Source organism: Drosophila teissieri, chromosome 3L (genome assembly GCF_016746235.2).
Source record: "Drosophila teissieri strain GT53w chromosome 3L, Prin_Dtei_1.1, whole genome shotgun sequence".
Lineage (NCBI taxonomy): Eukaryota > Metazoa > Arthropoda > Insecta > Diptera > Drosophilidae > Drosophila > Drosophila teissieri.
In genome coordinates, this window is record NC_053031.1 from 23373190 (window position 1) to 23397500 (window position 24311).

Here is a 24311-nt window from a genome sequence, read left to right on the forward strand (position 1 = left end):
GGGACATAGACGCAGCGCAAGTTTGTCGATTCATGTTGCCACGCCCACTCTAACGCCCACAAACCGCGCAAAACTGCCACGCCCACACTTTTGAAAAATGTTTTGATATTTTTTCATTTATGTATTAGTCTTATAAATTTCTAACGATTTGCCAAACAACTTTTTGCCACGCCCACTCTAACGCCCACAAACCGCCCAAAGCTGCTACGCCCACACTTTTGAAAAATGTTTTGATATTTTTTCATTTTTGTATTAGTTTTCTAAATTTCTATCGATTTGCCAAAAAACTTTTTGCCACGCCCACTCTAGCGCCCACAAACCGCCAAAAACTGTCAGTGCTGAAGACTCCTTCGCACTTTCACTAGCTGAGTAACGGGTATCAGATAGTCGGGGAACTCGACTATAGCGTTCTCTCTTGTTACAATTTGAAATCTCCGTCACAATGCAACTGGAAGAAAATGAGTAAAGCAGATTTGAATCAGCTTTAAAGCCATTTAGTATATCTGTTAATCGGTAAATTGAAAAGAGTGTATAAGTTAGAAAAAAGCGTGTACAGCGTGATGACCGAGTCGATCTAGTCATTTCCTCCTGTCTGTCCATGTGTCCATTTGTGGGCTATTAAAAGGTTATTAAAATATCATTGACAGAATATAAGCAAGTAATTTAACCTCGTGTGTGATCTCAGCCACTTCACTAATATCTAAGCTATTCGATTTCTGCTACAGCATTGGCCTTGCTGCGAGTTTTTTTTTAGATAGATGTGTGCCCATGTAACATTGTTTCATACATTTTAATTTAAAGGGCATCCAGGAAACAAAAAAATTGTATTTATTTGATTTATTGCCATCTTTTAACGCAAACTCACTTCCCCGAAATAAATACAAATACGGTATTTGCCAATTGAAAACTGAAATGTAATATACCTTTAAATGTATCAATGTGTATATGTATGTGGGGTTTTATTTATTAATATTGATGTTTTATTATTATGATAAGTATAGTTTTAATTAATAACATCTATTTTAATATTAGATAATAGTCTTCACGTCGTTTAAGTCTTCTCTCGTCGAATACTTCCGTCTTCTCTCGGCTCTCGTCACAAACTGCTCCCGTCGTCTGCGTTCTCGCCGCTTATATTGGGATCAGTCGCTTCCTTCTGAGAATCGTTGATATACGTCGTAGTTTCCTTTTGGTTCAACTTCTCTTTTTCCGCGTATTGCGATCGTCGGCGTCGACTTCTATTTTCCTTGAATTATGTTGATCGTCGACTTCAACTTCTGTTTTCCTTGAATTATTGTCTTTGCGTTTTCGTTGTCCAGAGCGTCGTCAATGTTCATATTCGAATATGTGGAAATATCTCTCCCACATGTATATTCACTAATGATTCTGCGCATCTGATTTTTAATCTCGTACGCTGTATTTTTTAGTACACTGTATTTGCGTTTTTACACTACATTTGCATGGATTTTAATGTAATATAGATAACGGTATCTGATTTTGAATTGTGTGCCTGAATTTAAAAAAACAGCTGCTCTAAATGCTTATAACAGCTGTGGCAATCATTCATTCACCATGTCAATAGAGGCTAGTGTGTATAAAAGATTACATTTTAGCCATTTCTGCCAGTACCGATTTGTTAACCACACACTAATCATACACCCCTTTGTTATGCATCGCATTTGGGCCCTGTCTTACCTATCCCTTGTTGGTTTGGTATTGGTAAGGACTAGTCCTAAGGAAGTTCACTTACAATCGTTTTTTGGAGATGAGTCCGCCCTAAGGTCCAAGTCAAATATAGCTGAGGCCTTGCTGACAAAAACTACAACAACAGCACAAAATTTGTTCTTTAAAGTCATTACAACAACCAGGCCATCTGTGACAATCGGGCAGGATGTAACCAAGACCAAGAATAAGGATCCTGTAAAAACTGACTCCCACCGCAAAAACCGCACACATCACAAACATCAGTCAAAAAACAATAAAAATAGGCGTCTTAATCTTGCCGAAGCTAATGGAAAAAAAGAGCATAGTCCCCACAAAATCTTGAATGACAAAGGACTGCAAGGAAAGACTGCTGCATTTCCGAAATCAAATCAGACTGATCCTGTAGCAGGAGGCAAACATAAGCCTAATAGAACGGTCTTTCTGGAAGCCAAGAGTATGTCTTTGAAAGATATAAGTGAACAGAACTCACCGGCCAGTAAATCCTCTGGCGACATACCTAGTGCTTCCTAGTCTCTGACAGTACAGATTTAAAGATGTATTCCCTGTTAAAAAACAAAGTATTGGAAAGATATATACAAATGTAATAAATAAATGAACTTAAAAATATATTGGCATAGTTTGTTCACCAAGCTGTTGCCACGCACCATCTAACGCCCACAAACTATCAAAAACTTCCATGCCCAAAGTTTTGAAAAATGTGTTGCATTTTTTTTTTATTATTGGTGAATTTCTATCGATTTGCCATGCCCACAGTAACACCCAGAAACCGCCCAAAACTGCCACGCCCACACTTTTGAAACGTTTATACATTTTTTTTTATTTAGTTTTTGTTTTTCCCTATTTCTATCAATATGCCAGAAAAATTAGAAAATTTCTCGTTCGCACTGAGTAACGGGTATCTGATAGTCGGGGAACTCGAATATAGCATTCTCTCTTGTTTTTACATTTAGATTAGAAATGGCCAATCTGGTAAAGATAAAATATGCTGCGTACGCGTAAAAGCTTTTTTAGTTTTCAAGATTACGACTTCCTTATGGACCAGTGTTGCCAGTGTTGAAATACTTCAGCAGATCTATACTTTTTTAGTAGAGAAAGTATTGAAAGAAAGAGACCAAGCAGTCTCCAATTGTTCAAATTCTCGAGCACTTTAAAATGTCCCCGTTGGAAATTGATGAAATTTTAACTCAATTATATTCATTTAATAAATTGGTTAAATAATGAAGATAACGCTTTTGGGGCGAAGTTTTAAATTACAAGGATGCAGCAGGCAATTACAGATTTCTGCAATTGGCACCTTTTGCTATAAAACTATTGATATTGCCATGGTTCAATGCAGAGGTTGAGCGTGTATTCAGCCAAATGAATATAGTTGAAACAAAACTGAGGAACAGAATTCATATTGGTATCTTAAAATCATTATTGCACATAAGGTAATTTGTATGGTGTAAACTTTATTTAATAATTGATAATTATATAATATAATATAATTTTGTAATTTCTACAGATATGGTTTGCGCAGAGAAAATAAATGCTGTCACAATTATATAGTTCCTCCAAATTACCTAAATCTTATTGGAACTAACCAAAGCTATACAAATAAAGACGCAAACTGTGCAGATATAGATTTTTTTTTTTGATCTTTCTCTTTTTATATACAATCTGTCTTAAACAAGTATGCCAATAAGTAAATTTTATAATTAATCTTAAATTAACAGAGGCAGTAGTTATCCATTAGGCCCTACTACATACTTTATGCATAACATGTTTTAATACTTAATACCTGTCAGGGAGATCTAGCACGTGAAATCTTTTAAGTCTTCTGACGTTGTTATTATTATTTGCAAAACTTAAGGCTAAGTTATTTTCATGGGTTCTTAGTCTGTCTATATATTTTTTTACTATGTTTTGCTATTTCTTCTTTAACATAAGGGATTCCTAAGTCTTTATGGATACTTTTATTTAAGATATAAAATGGAGCAATAACAATTTGTCTTAATATTTTTGATTGCTAGCGTTGTAGAATCTCAATATTTGAGTTGCTGGCAGTACCCCAGAGCTGTATGCCATAAGTCCACACGGGCTTTGTATAAACGGACTTTATTTTCCAGAGTGGTTGCAGATTTTCGGCCAAGCAACCAGGTCATCTTCAAACTTTTTAAATTTAGTTGCTGGCGCTTTGCTTTTATGTGATTTTTCCACGTTAGTCTGCGATAGAGGTGCAAGCCAAGGTACTTTATGCAACTACTTTGTGGGATTGCTGATCCATTTAATGACACTTCTGGGCAGTCACCTCTTCTTAATGAAAAAGTTATTTGGAACCAGCTTTCAATAAGACGTAGCTCTGCTTGCAGGAGCTGTGAGGCTTCCCCTTCAGATGCAGAGATATATATGAAACCACTATATTTTTGGAGTAATTTAAAATTTGTTATAAAGTTGGCAACTCTATTATGGACATATTTGTAAATTATACACAAACTTAAACTTACATATACATACTCGTATATCCAAATGCATTGCTCAAATAGGGTTAGCTGTATTAAAATGGTGAAATTCGATGTTCCTTAAAAACGGAGTTATATACATTTGCCTTTTATATCAAAAGCTAAAGAGTTAAAGGTGTAGTGTTTAAGCATAGATAAAAAAGACAGACGGAAAACTAACCGAATAAAAAGGTATTTCAATAGTTTACTCAAAATATTGATTTGGGAATATATTTAGAACGCATCGGTTTTTAACTTTCTTTCATTTTAGACTCACTTAATTTTTCCCCTGAGCCATTTTGTTTTTAAAGGTTTTGCTGAAAGGTTCCCTGAAATGGACTCACGCTGAGACTTTGCCGGATGGCCTTTCTTTTTGTGCATTGCCTTTGTATGTACACCACTTGTTCCTAAATGTGAGGTATCCGTATACCTATACGTAGTATATAGAGAGATAAGCGCACTTTCTTGTAAAATTCCAGCTGTTTGAGGTCCTGGAGGTTTTATATCTAATAATAATCAAATAGAAGATATATTTTCACATTCGGCGATCAGCATTCGTAGGAGCTGGTTGTGTTACCCAAACCACGGAAAGCGTTTGAACCAGTTCCTTAACACATACGCGTCAAATCTAATAAAGAGATTCAACTTCAAAATATAGTGGACATTTTTTACTAATTTAAAGCCTTAAGAAAATTCCGTTACTCCCAATGGCCTTAAAGTGGCATAGTAGAGAGAGCGCGGCAAGATCAGGTTTCATTAAAAGTGGGCTTTAAAAGATCAAGAAGGATATGTTTCTTTTTAAAAAAACACAAATTTACCGCAATTTCTCGGAGCCGCGAAGCCGCCAAAGAGAATAGGCGAATAAGGAAAAACAAAAAGTGCTCCAATAGGGGAAGAAAGAATCGGCAAATACCTGGAATAGCGAGAAAGATACATAAAATTTATGGAATTCGCAAGTGTGCCAATTCTTGGAAAACGCTCAATAAAAAAAAATCGCTACAGAGAGCATATTGGAAAAGAATAAATAAATAAAAAATGATCTGTAATAAAAGGAAAGCAGTGCGGTCGTAAAGCGGCACAACAGCTAAAACTACGAAACCTACACCGTTGACATCTACCATAGTTACCAGGAGCAAAGCAGTCAGATGCGACTGAGAGAAAGGCTATCAACCAATTTCAGTTATCCACATGTCTGGAAATCTTAAAATGTATGGCATTAAGGAAGTCGCCAGAGTGTGGTATGGCAGATGCAAGATCACTTGCAGTTCGGCAGCCAAGGTGAATGAGCTTGCAAAAAACAGAGAGTTGACAGAACAGGGATATATCCCCAAAATTTTTGAATACTTCATAACTAAAGCAGGCATTATATTTAATATGCCAACCCATCTATCAAATGAGGATCTTTTAAAGCAAATAAAATCTGCAATAAATCTCCAATATCCGAAGTTAGCAGGATAATGAAAAAAGTTAAAAATAACAACATGGAACTAGTTCCAACAGGCAGGGTCAAGATAATTTTCGATAGTTCCTACACAAAAAAATTAAAAGACACTGGAGAACCTAACCATTCAGGATACAAGATAAATATTCCTACCCCTCTCCATCCTGGCATTGTCAACAATCCAACAGCACGCTCAATAATGCAATCGAATCGGCCAAGAGTATGCTCAGCCTCAACTCTTACGCCAAAGTAGCAAAAGGATCAGAAACAAAAATAAATCATACCCAAACCTTCCAACGAGGCCCATGATGCTCTAATCACCCTTTGCAAAAAATGTACAGAATTTATAACAGACAGTAGCAACAGCTCCGAAATTAACCCCAAAGTTTTAAATTTTCTATGAGACTTAAAATAAATCCAACGCCGATCTAGATGCGCAGCAAATCTCTAACGCCATAAAGCTATTCTCTTAACTAAACCAAACATGTAAAAACAAAGGAGTCCAGACCCTGAACCTTATAAAAAACTGTAACATATTCAGCATTTCAATAGAACACTTTAAACATGGTCTCAGGGATCTATTTAATTATGCTGCGAACTTACCGATCGCTAGCATAATTGGAGGCGACTTCAACTCAAAATCAACATCATGGGGATCCGCAAATAGTGACCAAAAGGGCACATTGTAGAAAAATAGGCGATGAATGCAGGGTCTCCAACCTTTTCCCTCAGTCCAGTCCAATATTCGGTTTTAGATCTAACCTTCTGTAACAAAAGCGACCTTAACATTTCGTGGAGCTCTTCCAAGTCACAAACACTTACAGCAATCATTTCCCCTTTGAAATCATAATTAACAACATAAGTACAAATGTTACAACATACTAAACTTCGCACAATAGAGTGACTGCTGCCTTCGAAAGCGTAAATTTTTCAAGCCTGTTTCAAGCATTAAACAATCAATGAACCACATAACCAGGACAAACACAATTAAAATCACAGGACCAAATAAATACAAACCAAAAATGTGGTGGTGTCCAGAAGCGGAAATGCTTCTCCGGTTTTGAAACGCAGCGAGATTCAAATTTTATAGTACCAAAAGGTATGAAGATGCCCGTAAGACCATAGCAACTATGGTTTAAAACAAGAGAGAACGCTATAGTCGTGTTCCCCGACTATCTGATACCCGTTACTCAGATGGTGAAAGTGCGCAGGAGAGTCTTCAACACTGACAGTTCTTGCGGTTTGTGGGCTTTAAAGTGGGCGTGGCAAAAAGTTTTTTTGGCAAATCGATAGAATTTTACAAGACTAATACAAAAATGAAAAAATGGGCGTGGCAACATGAATCGACAAACTTGCGCTGCTTCTATGTCTCTGGAGTCTGCATGCTAAATCTCAACTTTCTAGCTTTTATAGTTCCTGAGATCTCGACGTTAATACGGACGGACAGACGTCCGTCGACTCGGCTATTGATCCTGATCAAGAATGTATATACTTTATATGGTCGGAAACGCTTCCTTCTGCCTGTTACATACTTTTCAACGAATCTAGTATACCCTTTTACTTTACGAGTAACGGGTATAAAATTTCCAGCAACGAAACCAATTTCACCCGACCCAATCCGGGACCCAACTGTACTGTTGTTACATGCTCGAAACCCATTTGAATGGGTGGACTTTCTAACCTGAAAGCCAGACTCAGCAAAAGCAACCGACAATATTTCCTCTAATGTAATCGCATTCTACCAAACAGGTCCTACGCTTTCAGGTAATCCAGATCTAACACTCTCTGCATAAATGACCTAATAAATAAAGTCCAATTACTTAAAGTGAAAGGACTTCATGTAGGACCAGGACCAGCGTGCCTCGTCTGCAGTCTAGCTGAATTTTCATTTTACAGTTATTTTACTGTGAATGAATAGTAATTTTAAGAGCTTTGCTAAGAAAGTTTGTTAAGATATGAATACTTCCAAATAAAATCATAATAATGTACTTTTAAATTAGTCTTACATTTACATTAGTCATGTGTCGGGACTATTAAAAGGGGCATTGACATTACTTGTCTATAACTTTTGAGTCAACTTTAGAGTAAAATGGTATACTAGATTCGTTGAAACAGGTAGAAGGAAGCTTTTCCGGCCATATATTAGTCTGGCCGTCCGTATGAACGTCAAGATCTCAGGAACTATAAAAGCTAGGAAGTTTAGATTAAGCTTGTGAAACTAAAGAAAGTTTTCAAAAATGTGTTGAAATTTTAATTTTTTATTTGTTTTTCAGTTTTTCATCGGTGTGCCAAAAATTATTATAAATTTTGTCAATATATAAATAATTTTGTCAATATGTAAATAGTACATTATTCATAAAATTATTTTATATCAAAAAGTTTTGTGCCTTTTACGTTTAAGGTGCTATATTTTAAAAACTTTTAAAATCTTTTGTAGCTCTTGGTATAACCTTAAGCTTTTTTTTTAAATAATCCAATACAAAGATTCATACAAAACGACAAAAGAGGCAAAGAAACGACCGATTTCATATAGAAAAGGCCTTTTATACCAGGTTTGATATAATCGGTTTTATGTAAGTTTCGAAGCAGGTCCTCTTTTGAGGACGAACTAACAAACTATAATACTCTAGTTTTTTATTTGAATATTTAAACGTAGGCTTGCTTTTATTGTTTATGATTTTGTTCCGTTATCTTAAATCGATCGTTCTTATTATTCAAATCAGAATGCCCGTATATTCGATCTCAGGAACTATAAAAGCTTGACAGTTGAGATTCAGCATGCAGACCCCAGAGACACGCCCACCCTAACGCCCACAAACCGCCCAAAGCTGCCAGGCCCACACTTTTAAAAAATGTTTTGATATTTTTTCATTTCATTATATGTCTTGTAAATTCTCTCGATTTTCCAAAAATATTTTTGCCACGCCCATTTTAACGCCCACAAGCCGCCAAAAACTGTCAGTGCTGAAATTTCTTCTTCATCACAAGGTTCGATAGGGCCGCTAGGTTCAAAAGGTACAACATCTCTTGATGACATCGGACACGGATCAGAAATTCCCTCCACTTCTTTTAGCAACTCGGTTTACCTACTAAGCGCATCTACATTTCTGTCAAGAAACGGTGCAGGGCATGATTGGTCTCTTGATAATCTCGAGGTCTCGAGTTCAAAACGAGAGAGAATGCTATAGTCGAACTCCCCGTCTATCTGATACCCGTTACTCAGCTAGTGGAAGTGCGGTTTGTGTGCGTGGCAACATGATTCGACAAACTTGCGATGCGTCTATGTCTCTGGAGTCTGCATGCTGAATCAACTTTCTAGCTTTTATAGTTTCTGAGATCTCGAAGTTCATACGGACGGACAGACGGACGGACAGACGGACGGACATGGCCTGATTGACTCGGCTATTGATCCTGATCAAAATGATATATACTTCATATAGTCAGAAACGCTTCCTTCTCCTACATTTTAACGAATCCATAACGATACCCTTTTACTCTACGAGTAACGGGTATAAATATTAGTCATTTTCATATTCCTCTTCACAATGAGGATCAACCAAACATTCGCTGCATGTTCAAATTCGCACGACAACAATTCAGTACTTCTCTCGGAAGACTAAGTCGCTTATGTTTATTAATTTAGAGATTATACTAAGTTCCAAAGTTTCCAATCCTCTGTCAAAACAAATCTGTGGTTTTTTGTCTGAAGTGAAGTCTGTTGGATTTGTAAATCTTATATCAGTATTCTGCAGCCTCTTCTCTAAAAAAAAATTGACTGAAAGAACTGTGTTTTCAAGAATCTGTTTAGAGTGAACCAGAATCTTGTGAACGGTCGCTGTCATTGAAAGCCAGGGAAGCTTGCCATAAATAAGTTCCCCGTTTTAATGGCACACTTATTCGTACCTATCCAGGTCTATTGGACATTGACATGACAATCATATTTAAATTGTCCTCATGTTTAAAATGATTTTAATGTCAATGATTTGAAGTCAAATTACTTGGTAGTTATTGAAAGCTTGGCGAGCAGTATTAGCAACATTTGTGCTTCCGAATCCTCCTTGTTTTTGTTGGTCTACCTTAAGCGACAGCTTTATCCAAAATAGTTCCTAAGTGTCATTTTTATACCAGTTACTCGTGAAGTAAAATGGTAGATTCGTTGAAAAGTATGTAACTTTTCCAACCCTATATATATTCCTAATCACGATCAATTGCCAAGTTGATTTGACCCTGTCTGTCCGTCTGTATGAACTTTAAGATCTAAGAACTATAAAATCTAGAAGGTTGAGATTAAGCAAACAGATTCTAGAGACATAGACTCATGTTGCCACACCCACTCTAACGCCCACAAACTGCCCAAAACTGCCACACCCACACTTTTAAAAACGGTTTTGATATTTTTTCATTTTTTTTATTAGTCTTGTAAGTTCTCACCGATTTGTTAAAAAAAACCTTTTGCACGCCCACCCTAACGCCAACAAACCGCCAAAAACTGTTAATGTTGAAATTTCTTCTTCGCACTTCCACTAGCTGAGTAACAGGTATCAATGGTCTAACGGGTAGTCGGGAAACTCGACTATATCGCTCTCTTTTGTTTCTTTCTGAAACCATGCTTTTGTCGACGGAACTCGCGATTCTCAATTTTTTTACACCGATTTTATATTCAGCATGAAGTACAAACTGAAATGGGGAAAGCCTGGAATGAGTTTGTATTCATAAAGGCTTTGAGTACTTTTCCGTCAATAACAGTGAAATAAAAATCAACTTTTCGTAAAGTAGTTTATTACTATTGAAGACTACTTAGCATGATATTAAATTTTTGATTTCCGCTTGTACTAGCAAATTTTCTCTGATAATTAAATTGTTACATTTTTTCAGAAGTTCAAGTTTTAAAAGTGTATGCTTTGCGGAGTACGATTGTTCCACAAAACGTTTCCTGACGAATTTTTAAGGCGCAGAGGCCGAGGCAGTGTACGAATGGATGTATTTAGATTGTCTCGTGCATTCATCAAAACCATAACCAAAAATCAACTCAGCGGATAATAGGTTTGTCTTCAGATATAATAGCCCTCTCTTGATAACTTGCTATTTGTGCTACTGTATGATCTAAAAGATGTTGTAGGCTTACTTTCGCTACGGTATCTGTGACATCAGTAATCACTGGACGGCAGCATTTTTTCAGCCCCTGCTTTAAGGTTGGAATAAATTGCAGTCTTTCTGTTCTTAGCGTCCTCCTAAATCGCACAGAACTGGGCCTGTGTGAGACCATGATCCCGAAGTAAGGCCAGAGCCTCTCAACTTTGCTTGAATTTCGAAGTAAGTTCAAGCTAAGATTGCCTTCCGTTCATGCCGGCTATTTTGCTGAAAATGTATCCAGATCGATTCGGCTATTGATCCTGATCAAGAATATATATATTTTATATGGTCGGAAACGCTTCCTTCTGCCTGCTACATGCTTTTCAACGAATCTAGCATACCCCTTACTCGTATAGTATAATTAGCAGTCGCGACAGTGTTTAGTGATCTAAAAAAAGAAATTTAAAGTTTTACAATAGTATTGTTTCATTTGAAAATCGTGGTCGACTTCGGATTTATTTTTATTTCTTTGTGAAAAAAAAAATGTATAAAAATGTTTTCTTAATTTTTTATAATTGGCATTAATTTTAGAAAAGCGCAACTTGTTCTTAGTTTTAGAAAAATATCCTCAGAATTAAGAAAGGCCCTGACTATACTTCTGGGACCTTTAAATCATGGCAATTTTTCTAAGCTCAAAAAATCAACACTTTTTGTACGCTTTTTATACCCGTTACTCGTAGAGTAAAAGGGTATACTAGATTCGTTGAAAAGTATGTAACAGGCAGAAGGAAGCGTTTCCGACCATATAAAGTATATATATTCTTGATCAGGATCAGTAGCCGAGTCGATCTGGCCATGTCCGTCTGTCCGTATGAACGTCGAGATCTCAGGAACTACAAAAGGTAGAAAGTTGAGATTAAGAATACAGACTCCAGGGACATAGACGCAGCGCAAGTTTGTCGATTCATGTTGCCACGCCCACTCTAACGCCCACAAACCGCCAAAAACTGCCACACCCACACTTTTGAAAAAGGTTTTGATATTTTTTCATTTTTGTATTAGTCTTGTAAATTTCTATCGATTTGCCAAAAAACTTTTTGCCACGCCCACTCTAACGTCCACAGACAGGGGAAAAACTGTCACGCCCACACTTTTGAAAAAGGTTTTAATATTTTTTCATTTTTGTATTAGTCTTGTACATTTCTATCGATTTGCCAAACAACTTTTTGCCACGCCCACTCTAACGCCCACAAACCGCCCAAAACTGCCACGCCCACACTTATGAAAAATGTTTTGATATTTTTTCATTTTTGTATTAGTCTTGTAAATTTCTAACGATTTGCCAAAAAACTTTTTGCCACACCCACTCTTGCGCCCACAAACCGCCAAAAACTGTCAGTGCTGAAGACTCTCCTTCGCACTTCCACTAGCTGAGTAACGGGTATCAGATAGTCGAGGAACTCGACTATAGCATTCTCTCTTGTTTAAAATTACTTTGGCTAAAATTTCGGGAATGTCGGTAATGGCTTTTTATAGGAGCTATAGAGTTCAGCTGTTAGACTCAGTCCATTTAGGGTTTTATACCATCTGTATTTATATTATATAATTAAATTGATATTACATATGAAGAAATTTTGGTTAAAATAATGCTACCGGAGTTTATATACTATCTTTTTTTAACAACAAAAGCTTCCTTACGTCCCCATATTTTCGAAAGTTTTTGGGAGTTTAGAAAATTTATAGTTGATCAAAATAACATTAACAGAACAAGTAATCTTTCAAACTACTAGAATGCTCCAGTGGCAGGTGCAACTAACTCCTCCTGTGGCTCCTTAGTGACTTCCGATGGTCACTAGGTCAGACACCTGCTCATCCCTCCACAACAAAAACATCCCCATGCCTTACTAATGATTAAGCAAAGGCTGTTTTGCCGCCTATGCTGTACGCCAAAGAACAGCTGGCGATCCGTGAGCCATTGGAGTCCCTCTATTTTCACAGTGTTTTTCCGTGGCTTGTCGATCTGTTTCTTTTGGCCGCTGTCCAGCTGCTGATGTGGTCATGTTTGAAGACTTCCAAAAATAAACCGCCATATAATAGAAAAATCGCCACATGTTTTAATGTGTTGTCCAAAACTATATGGGTGTAAGGCTGTCGTACCAAGGTATAAATTAAAAACAAAACAAAGGTATAAATTAAAAATCGAATTTAACTAAGGCAAGCTGAAGCTTGTACACCCTTGAAGTATTTATGTACATGCATATAAAAAACACGCTGATGTATACTTATGTATACATAATACTCTATGATCAAACTCAACGCAATTAAGAATTCCTCTGTTTTCAATTTTTTTTTTCCAACTGTTCCTATATTATAGTGCCCCTCCTTAACAAGGTAAAAAATTAGTGACAATTTTGGATATAAAAAGAAATATAAATAGGGCTTAAAATAGCGTTTGGATACTATTATACAAAAATGCATTGACCCAAAAAAAGGCGCAGTTTCTCTGAATTCGGTAGAGAGGCTGTTTTTGTTGCTTCAAAATATAATTTATGTGTGTGTTTTTAGTTTAAACTATGATTAGACGCGCACTAAGCTTGAAATAAACTTGCACTCTAAAGGCTAACGCCTTTAATCTGTTGCTAATCTAGTTAAATATCTTATCGGCCAGATATTCTGCGCTCTTATGTACATACATATATGTACATATATGTACGTATGTATCTTGTGGACACTGAAACACTCCCTTCGGGTGTATTGAAAATTACAAGCATAAAAAACGTAGTTTTAATCGATGTACATATGTACTTCTAGGCTTCTTGTATTTGCAATAATTTTTTATGCTTATCCTTCACTAGTTATTTCTCTAAGCGATATACTAAAAAAAACATGCTAACTCCTATTGGGAATGTTTTTAATCTCACCCAACTCTCGCAATTCACATCGTAATCTAACTACGTATGGGTATAGGGACGTGGGAATTGGCAACTTCATAATTAGCGTCGAATTCACAGCCGTAAAGACGTCTGTCAGCCCTGCTAGCATGTGGCTGACGCATTTGTCCCAAACACTTGTTTAAAACACCAGCAGCTGCAAGGAAGCCGAACGCTTACGCCAATTTAGGGGTTGTTTCCCTTCCTCGCAGACGGTTCTCTTAGCCATTTGGCTCTTTGGCGCTGGCTGCCTAGCCGCCTTCAAGTTTGTTTCAGTTTCAGTTTGACCGTCGAATGCAGAGAACGTCGGGACAACGCTCTTGCTATTGCTATTGGACATCGGACCGCTAACAGAAGCGGCCTGAAGCCATAAAAACGCGTGTGAACGAGAGGCCAACGAAATATACATAGCATGAGTGAGCGCTTTAAATAGAAAACGCGAAATAACCAACTCGAATGGAACGTGAGTGTAGGGAATGAGTGCTGGGAAAATCGCCGTCTAGATTATAGCAAAATTGGCATAATAACCAAATGTGAATATTAAAACAAATGTGAAGCAATAAAGAGGAAAAGAAAATATAAAAATAATTCTTTGTAAAACGTAACGTGAAAGTGAATACAAAAAGTTTTACGTTAAACAGCGCAGAGGAAAGAGAATTAAAGGTCCTGGTCAATAATAAAACGGTCTAAAGGTGGCCTAAATATCATAATCATATCCTTAACACTATACATATGTGATGTGCTTGCAACAAGTAAACCCGCAAACAAAAGTGTTAGTTAATCTTGAATAATTTGTTCAAGGAATAATCTTGAATAGCACCTAGGCACTATTAAATAAGCAAGCGTTCAAATATTGGTTGGAAAAACAAAAAAGAAAATCTTTGTTACCTATCTATGTATTTTTATATTAGTGTGCAAATACAGGGAAACGTTTGTACACAAATATACACATTTTCGTACATTGAGTGTACGCGCTGAAATATATGCATATGTGCCTATGTATACAGCAGTGCCGACTGAACAGAGTCGTGCTAAAAGAAATTATATCACAGTCCGAATCCGCTTTTAGAAATAGTTTGCAATGAATTTTCGTTGTTTTATATTGCCGTTGTATAAATGCACATATATATTTACGTATATGTTAAACAACATATGTACATATATACATATGGAAGAAACCAGCTAATATAAACGCACATATTGTTAAAACTTATGGGCTAATAAAGTCACCCATGTTTATTAAACAAAAACATTGGTTTTTTACCTATTATCAAGCCTAACAATGATTTCAATTAGTTGAACCTAAACCACAATGTTTACGTTTTGCATCACCAAAATCTAGTTCGTACACTTAGAATATAATATTTTAAGGAAACAATTAGGTAAAAAGAATCGTTAAGCAAACAGAATATATACTTTTCAAGAATGATTTTAATATGTCTCTTATAACATAGACAGTTTTTGGCGGTTTGTGGCCGTTAGAGTGGGCATGGCAAAAATATTTTTGGCAAATCGAGAAAAATTTACAAAACTAAAAGAATGTGAAAAAATATTAAAACATTTTTTAAAAGTGTGGGCGTGGAGTTTTGTACGGTTTGTGGGCGTGGCAACATGGGTCAACAAACTTGCGCTGTGTCTATGAGTCTTTAGAATCTGTATGCTTAATCTTAACCTTCTAGCTAGTGCAGACGGACGGGCAGTCGGAAATGGCCAGATCCTGATCAAGAATATATATACTTTATATGGTCGGAAACGCTTCCTTCTGCCTGTTACATACGTTTCACCGAGTCTAGTATACCCTTTTACTCTACGAGTAACGGAAAGCAATGTGGAAGTGACAGTTTTGTGCGTGGAGTGTCGAGTTGCGTGGAGTTTTGTCGAAACTTTTCCTTTTATCTGTTACATACTATTTAACAAGTCTATTGTAGTGTATAGAGGGAACGCTATAGTCGAGTCTCTCGACTGTCAGTTACTTTGTACTCAGATAAAGGGAATGCGAAAAAGATGGAGATGTATAAGTGGGAAAGCAACTGTTTCCTTGATTACCCAGAAGCACCTCACAGCAGCGGGTACATTTATTACTTTACACATAAAATATTAATTTACAACAAACTTTAGATGTAAGGGGTGATTCAAACTATTTAGGTAGATTTCTGCTAAAAAATGATTACTACCAAAAAAGAATCCACCCTGTCGCTATCGGGAATTGTAATTTGTGGGCGTGGCCGAAAATATAAACCCGGAATATATTTTTCAATAGTTTAGTAGGGCCACTGCGGTGCCAATTTTTTTTATACTATTTATATATTTATCTAACAGTCGTGGTAGTTGACCATATTGTTTTTTTTTTTTAATTCCTTAATAACCGAATATTGTATATTGTATACCAACCAAATACTACTACTCACTATTGTTTTTCCATTTTTTTCAGAATTTATTAAAATGTTTTCTTGTTATTTATGATAATAAAAAATAATCATTTATGTTAATAAACCGTAATAATTTTTGAAGCAGTAAAATTTGGATATAATGAAATAATGATTTTATGACTGACAACGGTCTTGGATAAAATTGAAAAGTGATTGTGGTACACCTAATCAGTACACAGAAAACATCAACGATACTTGTACATATGTATGTGCCTACCGAGGCAACATAAAACATTAAAGTTTTAAAAAATTTTTAAAGATAATTTTGCGGTAAACTGACCTAACAATTAACAAGATGGGAAATATTGTGGTAAGACGATCAAAAAAGGCTGTTCCCAAGTCGAATCAACTGGAAGATAGCAGTCCAATATCTCTATCGCTGGTACTGCTGCTTTTCTTTGCGCTAGTAGATAGCACCAGTGCACAAGTCGGTAAGTCTTATTATTATTATATTATTATTATTGCTATGATTAAACACAAATCCAAAGTTCGTAGCTAAGGACCGACCTAATTTAATAAACAAGGGAGCAGCAATTCTAGTTAACTTAAAGGAACAAGAAAGAACACTGTAGTCGAGTTTCTCGACTAAAATTATAAAGAAAATAAAAGTGCGGGGTTTGGCAACATGTCTTGCGCTGCGCTTTTGTCTCTGGAATACGCATACTTAATCTCAACTTTCTAGCTTTTATATTTCCTGAGATCTCGACGTTCATACGGACGGACCGACAGGCAGACATGGCGATCGACTCGGCTGTTGATCGTGATTAAATACTATATGTATATGAATATACTTTTCAACGAATCTAGTATAAACTTTTACTTTACGAGTAACGGGTATAAAAATAGGTAACGGTTATGCGTAAGTAAAGCAGTTATGTAATATAAATAATATATTATAACACCTCATACATTTTTCTATTATTCTCAATAAATTTTTCGACTTTAAATGTATCAGCTGCATAATATTGACGTTCCATTTTCGAAACTTAAATTATATATTGTCGAAAAACTGATGTACAACGGCTTTTTTCCTCATTATGATATGTTTGATATAGCGGTACCATTCGGTCCGTTTCGACTTATATACTACCTGCAATAGAAAAAACAACGAACCTAGTGTACCCTTTTACTCTACGAGTAACGGGTATAAACACTTTTGTGAAACTTTCACACATACAGCTTTAAAACTGAAAGACCACGTAGAAACGGACGGAAAGGCAGCCGGACATTACCAGATCGACTCGGCCTTTCATACTGATCAAGTTTATATATTTATATTTACATTTTACAATAAATTTGTACACTGATAAAACATGGTGTTTTTCAAAAGGTACTTAATGGGTTATTACAAGTTTTGCTTAATTTAGGCGAAAACAAAATGCTTATTCCATGGATGCCAATAAGCTCCTGAAATAGCTTCAAATTCTAGGTGAATAGAAATTTTAGTGCTGTCAAAATACCAGTGCCATCCACTGTATGCCTTACATTATTTTCAGTTTCTCTTCACTGCTTTTCTTCGCATTCATGGGAAGCGCATCTGCGGAATGCTTAAAACATTTGAATACAACATTTTCCCACATTTGAGATGACGCTTACCCTAGAACACCATGGTTGGTTGCATGAGAAAAAGAAATTTTTTAAAGTCCCAATGGAACTTATTTTATGGGAAGTTATTTTCCACGCGATATGCAATCGTTTAGGGACCCTAATGATTTATATTGTACTGAGGTGGATAAGGAGTCCTTATTAAGGACAAAACTTGATGTGATGGTTAGCTCGCCACAAACGGTACATCGATCAAGTGTTATCATTAAATCGATGACTTTAGAAAACTAGAGAAAAAACTAAAGAAACAGCATAGAAAATATGCGTAACTATATGCGTAAAATACAAACGGGCTGTAATAAAACGCGGTGAATTAAACGCGCTTAATTTGGTCGAGTCTTAAATTACGCTTAAAAGACACTAAAAAAAAATCTAGATTTAAAAGCACCTTTCATAAAAAAATCGAGGAAGAACGCTATAGTCGAGTTATCCGACTATCTGATACCCGTTACTCAGCTAGTGGAAGTGCGAAGGAGAAATTTTAACCCTGACAGTTTTTGGTGGTTTGTGGGCGATAAAGTGAGAGTGGCAAAAAGTTTTTTGGCAAATCAATAAAAATTTGCAGACTAAAATAAAATAAAATATGAAAACGTTTTTTTTAAGTGTGAGCTTGGCAGTCTTGGGCGAATGCGACCATACTGCGTCAAACAGCAACGCGATACGGAAATATCGATGCTTATCACTCGTGGAGTAAAAGGTTATACAAGATTCGTTAACAAGTATGTAGCGAAGATGCCTCTAACGATATTAAAAAATAAAAAATTGAAGAATCTTTCTTGTACTCCCACTAGCCTAGCTATCTGACAGTCGACGATCTCGACTCGAAAGTTGATATTAAGCATACCAATAAGTGTATTTTTTTTTCAGAAAATTGTTAAGTTCACTCTAACACCAACTACTGCCCACCGAAAACCACCGACCATATAAAGTATATATATTCTTGATCAGGATCAGTAGCCGAGTCGATCTGGCCATGTCCGTCTGTCCGTCCGTCTGTCCGTATGAACGTCGAGATCTCAGGAACTACAAAAGCTAGAAAGTTGAGATTAAACATACGGACTCCAGAGACATAGACGCAGCGCAAGTTTGTTGATTCATGTTGCCACGCCCACTCTAACGCCCACAAACCGCATAAAACTGCCACGCCCACACTTTTAAAAAATGTTTTGATATTTTTTCATTTTTGTATTAGTCTTGTAAATTTCTATCGATTTGCCAAAAAACTTTTTGCCACGCCCACTCTAACGCCCACAAACCGCGCAAAACTGCCACGCCCACACTTTTGAAAAATGTTTTGATATTTTTTCATTTTTGTATTAGTCTTATAAATTTCTATCGATTTGTCAAAAAACTTTTTGCCACGCCCACTCTAGCGCCCACAAACCGCCAAAAACTGTCAGTGCTGAAATCTCCTTCGCACTTTCACTAGCTGAGTAACGGGTATCAGATAGTCGGGGAACTCGACTATAGCGTTCTCTCTTGTTTAATTTGGTTTTCATTTAATTTTTTTTTCTCTATTTCTATCAAAACATGTACATAAATGTGTTTCTTGAGAGGTCCTGTTACTGTCAATGTTATAATATTGTTGTTTTATTTATTTTTAGATACCACCATTAGTCAGCAAGAAAGTCAATCAGTTGTTCTACCGTGCCCGGTTAATGCAGAAAAGTGCGGAAAACTCCACTCACTAAATTGGTTTAAGGGAGATGCTCGCATTGCTGCAATGCTTCTCGGAGATAGTAACGTCACGAGTGTTAATAAAGAGTTTGACGAAAGGTAACAAATTAAACAACTGTAGCTTTATGTTAATCTTGTTCAATCATTTTTAGAGTAACCGTGGAGCAAAACCCATACAGACTAGTAATTAAGGACTTAAAAATAGCTGATGAAGATATTTATCTTTGTGATACTACATTTTTTATACCAGAAGAAACGTGTGATAACTTTAATGGATATCGAATAGAATTGAGAGTCTTAGGTAAATATTCAAACGAAACAATATATAAAGAAATGTATTATTAGAATAACCAAACTGCATAGAAAATGAGCTTTATGATAATTTGCACTTAATGTATACATGTATGTATTGAGTTACCCTGCAGTACCGCTTATCGCCATTTTGTTCAATTATTTCCGAGTTATGTATCAACTGAGATGATTTCAAAATAGTCGTCCTACGAATCAACATGATGACAAATCATCAAATAAACATAAGCTAATTCAACAAAAAGCACATTTTTTTAGTTAAATATCTTTTAAAAGGGAGAAATCGTTTCAGAGAGAGTGTCGGTGCGAGCGGTGATAAATTGTGGAACTGCAGAGTAATTTAAATTTCCTTTGCTGGTTTCTGTCTATCAACTTGCTTAATACTTACCTACATGTAAAAATCAACGAACTATGCTTAAAACATAAATCTTTTAGATAATAAATATTTTAATTTTCAAGACCTAGGTGTAGGGAAAAAATCGATACCGAATTATACTTCATAGTTCTGTAAAGCAGAATTTGTTAAGTACAGGTTTTTCGAGTGTCGAATAATATTTCACGAACAAAATTTACTTCGCGTAATCTTCTTTTTTAAATTGTTCTTGCTTTTTAATATTTTCTAAACAGCTAATGCAATTATTAAAGTATTCAAGATATTAGCTTTAAAACTTTTGTTCTCACATTCCCTTTAGCTGCATAAGGGTATCTGATAGTCGCTTTTAATGCACAAAAGCGCAGAATATAGAGATAGAAGCAGCAAGGTCCGTAAGTGCTATTTCATAGCACCTAAAAAGCTTGGTATACGCGTTTCCATTTACTATTATTTTTACTAAAAGAAGATATGTATTGGTTAAAAGCTGAATTTTCTTTCCTTTAATAGTTGCCACCATACCTTTATATTTCTCTACTTTTAACCATTCTCTTTCTCTTCCTCTCATTTAAAACAACACATGCGTCAAAACTCATAATCATATTATATAATACAAATTTTTATTTCAAAAATTAAAAAAAAACCAACCGTCCACATCGACTTGGAAAATAATAATACGTATGAATAATAACATTATGACAAAATAATTAAAACAACAAAAAATTGTTTAAATCACCAACGAAAACCTTATTATGTACGACCGCAATAATAAAAAAACACGTCTCCTTCCCCGACTTTAAAATGTATGAAATATTATTTTATTTGCAAAATCCTAATTCGCATTCCATAAAAATTCCGACAAAACATTTTTATGTATTATTCATTTCATTAAAATATCCGCGTGATAAAAACATAGAAAACATTGGTAAAAAATTATTTATAACTTAAATATATATTGTGTTTTTAGCTATAAGTCCTAAGTAGGGAAGTAGCTCCATTAATCAAATTAAAAAAAGTTCGATAAAATATACAAAAATGTGTTTTGTTTGGTTTTTGGATTATTTTCTCAATTTATTGTTTTTAAAAATATATATTTTAAAGTGTTCTTTACTCATAATACGAATTATTTTTAATAACAGTTTTCATTTATTTATATTTAAGTTTAAGGAATATATTTTATTATATAGCATACATGATTTATTTTAAATCGCATTAAAACATGTTTATCCATCTAAAATTATACGGCACTCACACACAAACATCACAAAACCGCCACCAATTTGTATATGTTGGACAATAAACGCACGTATTCAGTGCCACCCACTGAGGTTGTTATCTTGGATGCAAAAGGAGATCGACTCGAGAACGGCCGTGTAGTGGGACCCATGCAGGAACGTCAGTCCCTCAAAGCTACATGTACTGTAAGGAACACCCGACCTCAACCTGAAGTGAGCTGGTTTCGTGGAACAAAGCGTCTAACAACTTGTGAGTATTATATTTTTGTACCCGTTACTCGTAAAGATATGTTAAAAACTATAACCCAGAGTAGATTACAATATAAATATAATCATAATAAACACAATTTCCGAATCAAGTCTCGAAAAATACCCAGAGGCAAGGATTTCTTAGTGTCACCTGTATGATCCTATTTTAAATTTCAATTTGAATTTGTTCGTCACTCTTTACATTACATTACTTAAAAAAAAATCTTTTCGTTAGCAACGGCCTTTTCACTACAATGCTAAAATATACATATAGAATATATGTTTTCTTATTTACTTGAAAATATTTTGAGTAAAAGAAATCGAATAGCTAAAGCAGTGGAATATACCAATTAAAAAAGTTAACCTAGAGCACCTCAACATTTACATTTCTTAAACAAAATATCATATATGTATCTTCCTTTTTGAATTTATTAGATTCCCCCACTAATGACTTAATCAATGGTCTTTATACCTCAACACTCGAGTTGGATTGGCAGTTGTCCCGCGAAGATCTTGCTCAGGATTTTGAGTGTCGTGTGAAATCTGCAGCCATACAAAATGTTACTGTAACTAAGTTTAGCGTGGATTTACAAGGTACTTTAATAATCAATAAGAAATTCAACGATTGCTGTGACATGTCTAATTCATTTCTTGGAATATGGAATAAGAATAAAATTTTGGTAATATTATTTGTAACATAATTTTGATTCTTTTTTATTCAACAGTTCGGCCAACTAGTATTAATATTAATGGGGTAAAACATCACACAGTACAAGGCAGCAAAGTGGTTTTAACATGTGACGTAAGTTTTAAAAAGTAATAAGATTTTATAAAAGGTTTTAGAAAGTCAGAAATTACCCGAAGAATGGATCGAAATAGTTTAAAAGAAACCAAGAACAATCGATTGGTGGATAGGATGTTTGACGACTTTATAATTTATTTACTGGCATTAACGTCATTCACCTTACTTTTTTATACACTCTACAGATTTACATAAATAATAATCTGGTCTTGAATTTAAATAACAATGCACTGCCGGCGTTAAAAATTTTGTTGCGTTTTGCGCTGGTAGGTTCCTTAAGCTCGATCTTCATACCGACGGACCATCAAAAAGTGGAAAAGATAAAATATCAATAGTCTTATTTTTAAATTTCTCTAAATCTCTAAAAAGTTATGAGCAATAAAAGGAACCTCAGCTATATAGAATAGAATACCTCAGTTTTCCTTACTTTCTACTTTATTCTTCTTGATCTTATCGTTATCTTTTGATTTATGTTGGTCTCTATGTTTTACTTTTTATACCCGTTACTCGTAGAGTAAAAGGGTATACTAGATTCGTTGAAAAGTATGTAACAGGCAGAAGGAAGCGTTTCCGACCATATAAAGTATATATATTCTTGATCAGGATCAATAGCCGAGACGATCTGGCCATGTCCGTCTGTCCGTCCGTCTGTCCGTCCGTATGAACGTCGAGATCTCTGGAACTACAAAAGCTAGAAAGTTGAGATTTAGCATGCAGACTCCAGTGACATAGAGGCAGCGCAAGTTTGTCGATTCATGTTGCTACGCCCACTTTAACGCCCACAAATCGCACAAAGCTGTCACGCCCACACATTTGAAAAATATTTTGATATTTTTTCATTTTTGAATTAGTCTTAAAAATTTCTATTGATTTGCCAAAAAAATGTTTGCCACGCCCACTCTAACGCCCACAAACCGCCAACAACTGTCAGTGTTGACAGCTGAGTAACGGGTATCAGATAGTCGGGGAACTCGACTATAGCGTTCTCTCTTGTTATATGTTATTTTAGGCGTTTAAGTTCATTAAAAGTAATATTGCTTAATAATGTGCAAATCTTTATACTGTTTTATAGATTCGTGGGGCGCGACCAGCAGTAAATCTTACTTGGTATAACACAACCACTATAATAAGTTCAGACGAAAACGAAATAACTGAAGTCCGGACTAAATCGGTAAAAATAAAGTTGTAAAATTTACCTATAAATAGTATTCACCTATTTTTTTTTTAAAGCTGGAAAAAAGTGATGGCACTTTTCATACTCAATCCGAACTCATTTTCAATGCCACCCGCTTTGAAAATGATCGCGTTTTTCGTTGTGAAGCTGAAAATATTGTTTTGCAAATTAATCGCGAAAAACCAATTTCATCTGCCCTCACCTTGGAAGTCTTATGTGAGTATTAACCTTTATATTTAATTATTTTTCTATTTTGAGATTTATATATTGTTTAAGATATATATGTAAGTATATATTTTGACATAATATTAATATTAATATTAATATTTGACATAATATTTATTTCATCTATTTTAGATCCCCCCGTAGTCAAAGTCAGTCCATCTGATATAATTGCCAATACAAGTGAAATAGTTCTTCTTAACTGTGAATACGTTGCAAACCCTGCTTCACTGACTCAAGTTGAATGGTACGTAAGCTACTTCAGCATGATCGGCGAGATCTCGAAAATTAAAATAGCTAGAAGATTGCCGTTAAAGCTTAGTAGATAAGGATCACAGTAAACACCTTTAAAATTAAATATTTAAATTATCGTAAGGCTTATTGTCATTGGCCATAATTTCCAGGGGCGTTGCACCTAATGGTCATCCCTAATACAATTCATATCGATCTCTCTCTCTCTCTTTGATCTAACGGGCACAAGCGTCAAAATCTTTGTGAATCTTTTATAAGTAATTTTTACAATAAACATACAATTAACATAAATACGTATGTGTTACATCCATCCGTGTAACCGTAGTAACCATATCACC

At 35.4% G+C, this 24311-nt stretch overlaps 2 protein-coding genes across 7 annotated transcripts in view; both read left to right on the top strand.

Moving 5' to 3' along the window:
* The first annotated feature begins 1634 nt into the window (after positions 1-1634).
* LOC122618256 lies at positions 1635-2331 on the top strand. Its single transcript, XM_043794555.1, has one exon. The coding sequence runs from the start codon at positions 1669-1671 to the stop codon at positions 2233-2235; it is 567 nt and encodes a 188-aa protein (XP_043650490.1). The 5' UTR covers positions 1635-1668; the 3' UTR covers positions 2236-2331.
* Positions 2332-13943: 11612 nt separating this feature from the next.
* Positions 13944-24311, top strand: part of LOC122618254 (B-cell receptor CD22) — a 43792-nt gene continuing 33424 nt past the window's right edge. For all 6 annotated transcript variants that reach the window (XR_006326010.1, XM_043794552.1, XM_043794554.1 and 3 more), the window contains exons 1-10: positions 13944-14112; positions 16081-16509; positions 19288-19459; positions 19513-19661; positions 21354-21524; positions 21959-22117; positions 22249-22325; positions 23398-23496; positions 23556-23715; positions 23857-23968. Coding sequence is in view for 5 of the 6 variants with exons in the window: in XM_043794552.1 (XP_043650487.1) it covers positions 16374-16509; positions 19288-19459; positions 19513-19661; positions 21354-21524; positions 21959-22117; positions 22249-22325; positions 23398-23496; positions 23556-23715; positions 23857-23968 (1235 nt within the window). In the remaining variant the exon portion in view is untranslated. The remainder of the gene's footprint in view (positions 14113-16080; positions 16510-19287; positions 19460-19512; positions 19662-21353; positions 21525-21958; positions 22118-22248; positions 22326-23397; positions 23497-23555; positions 23716-23856; positions 23969-24311) is intronic.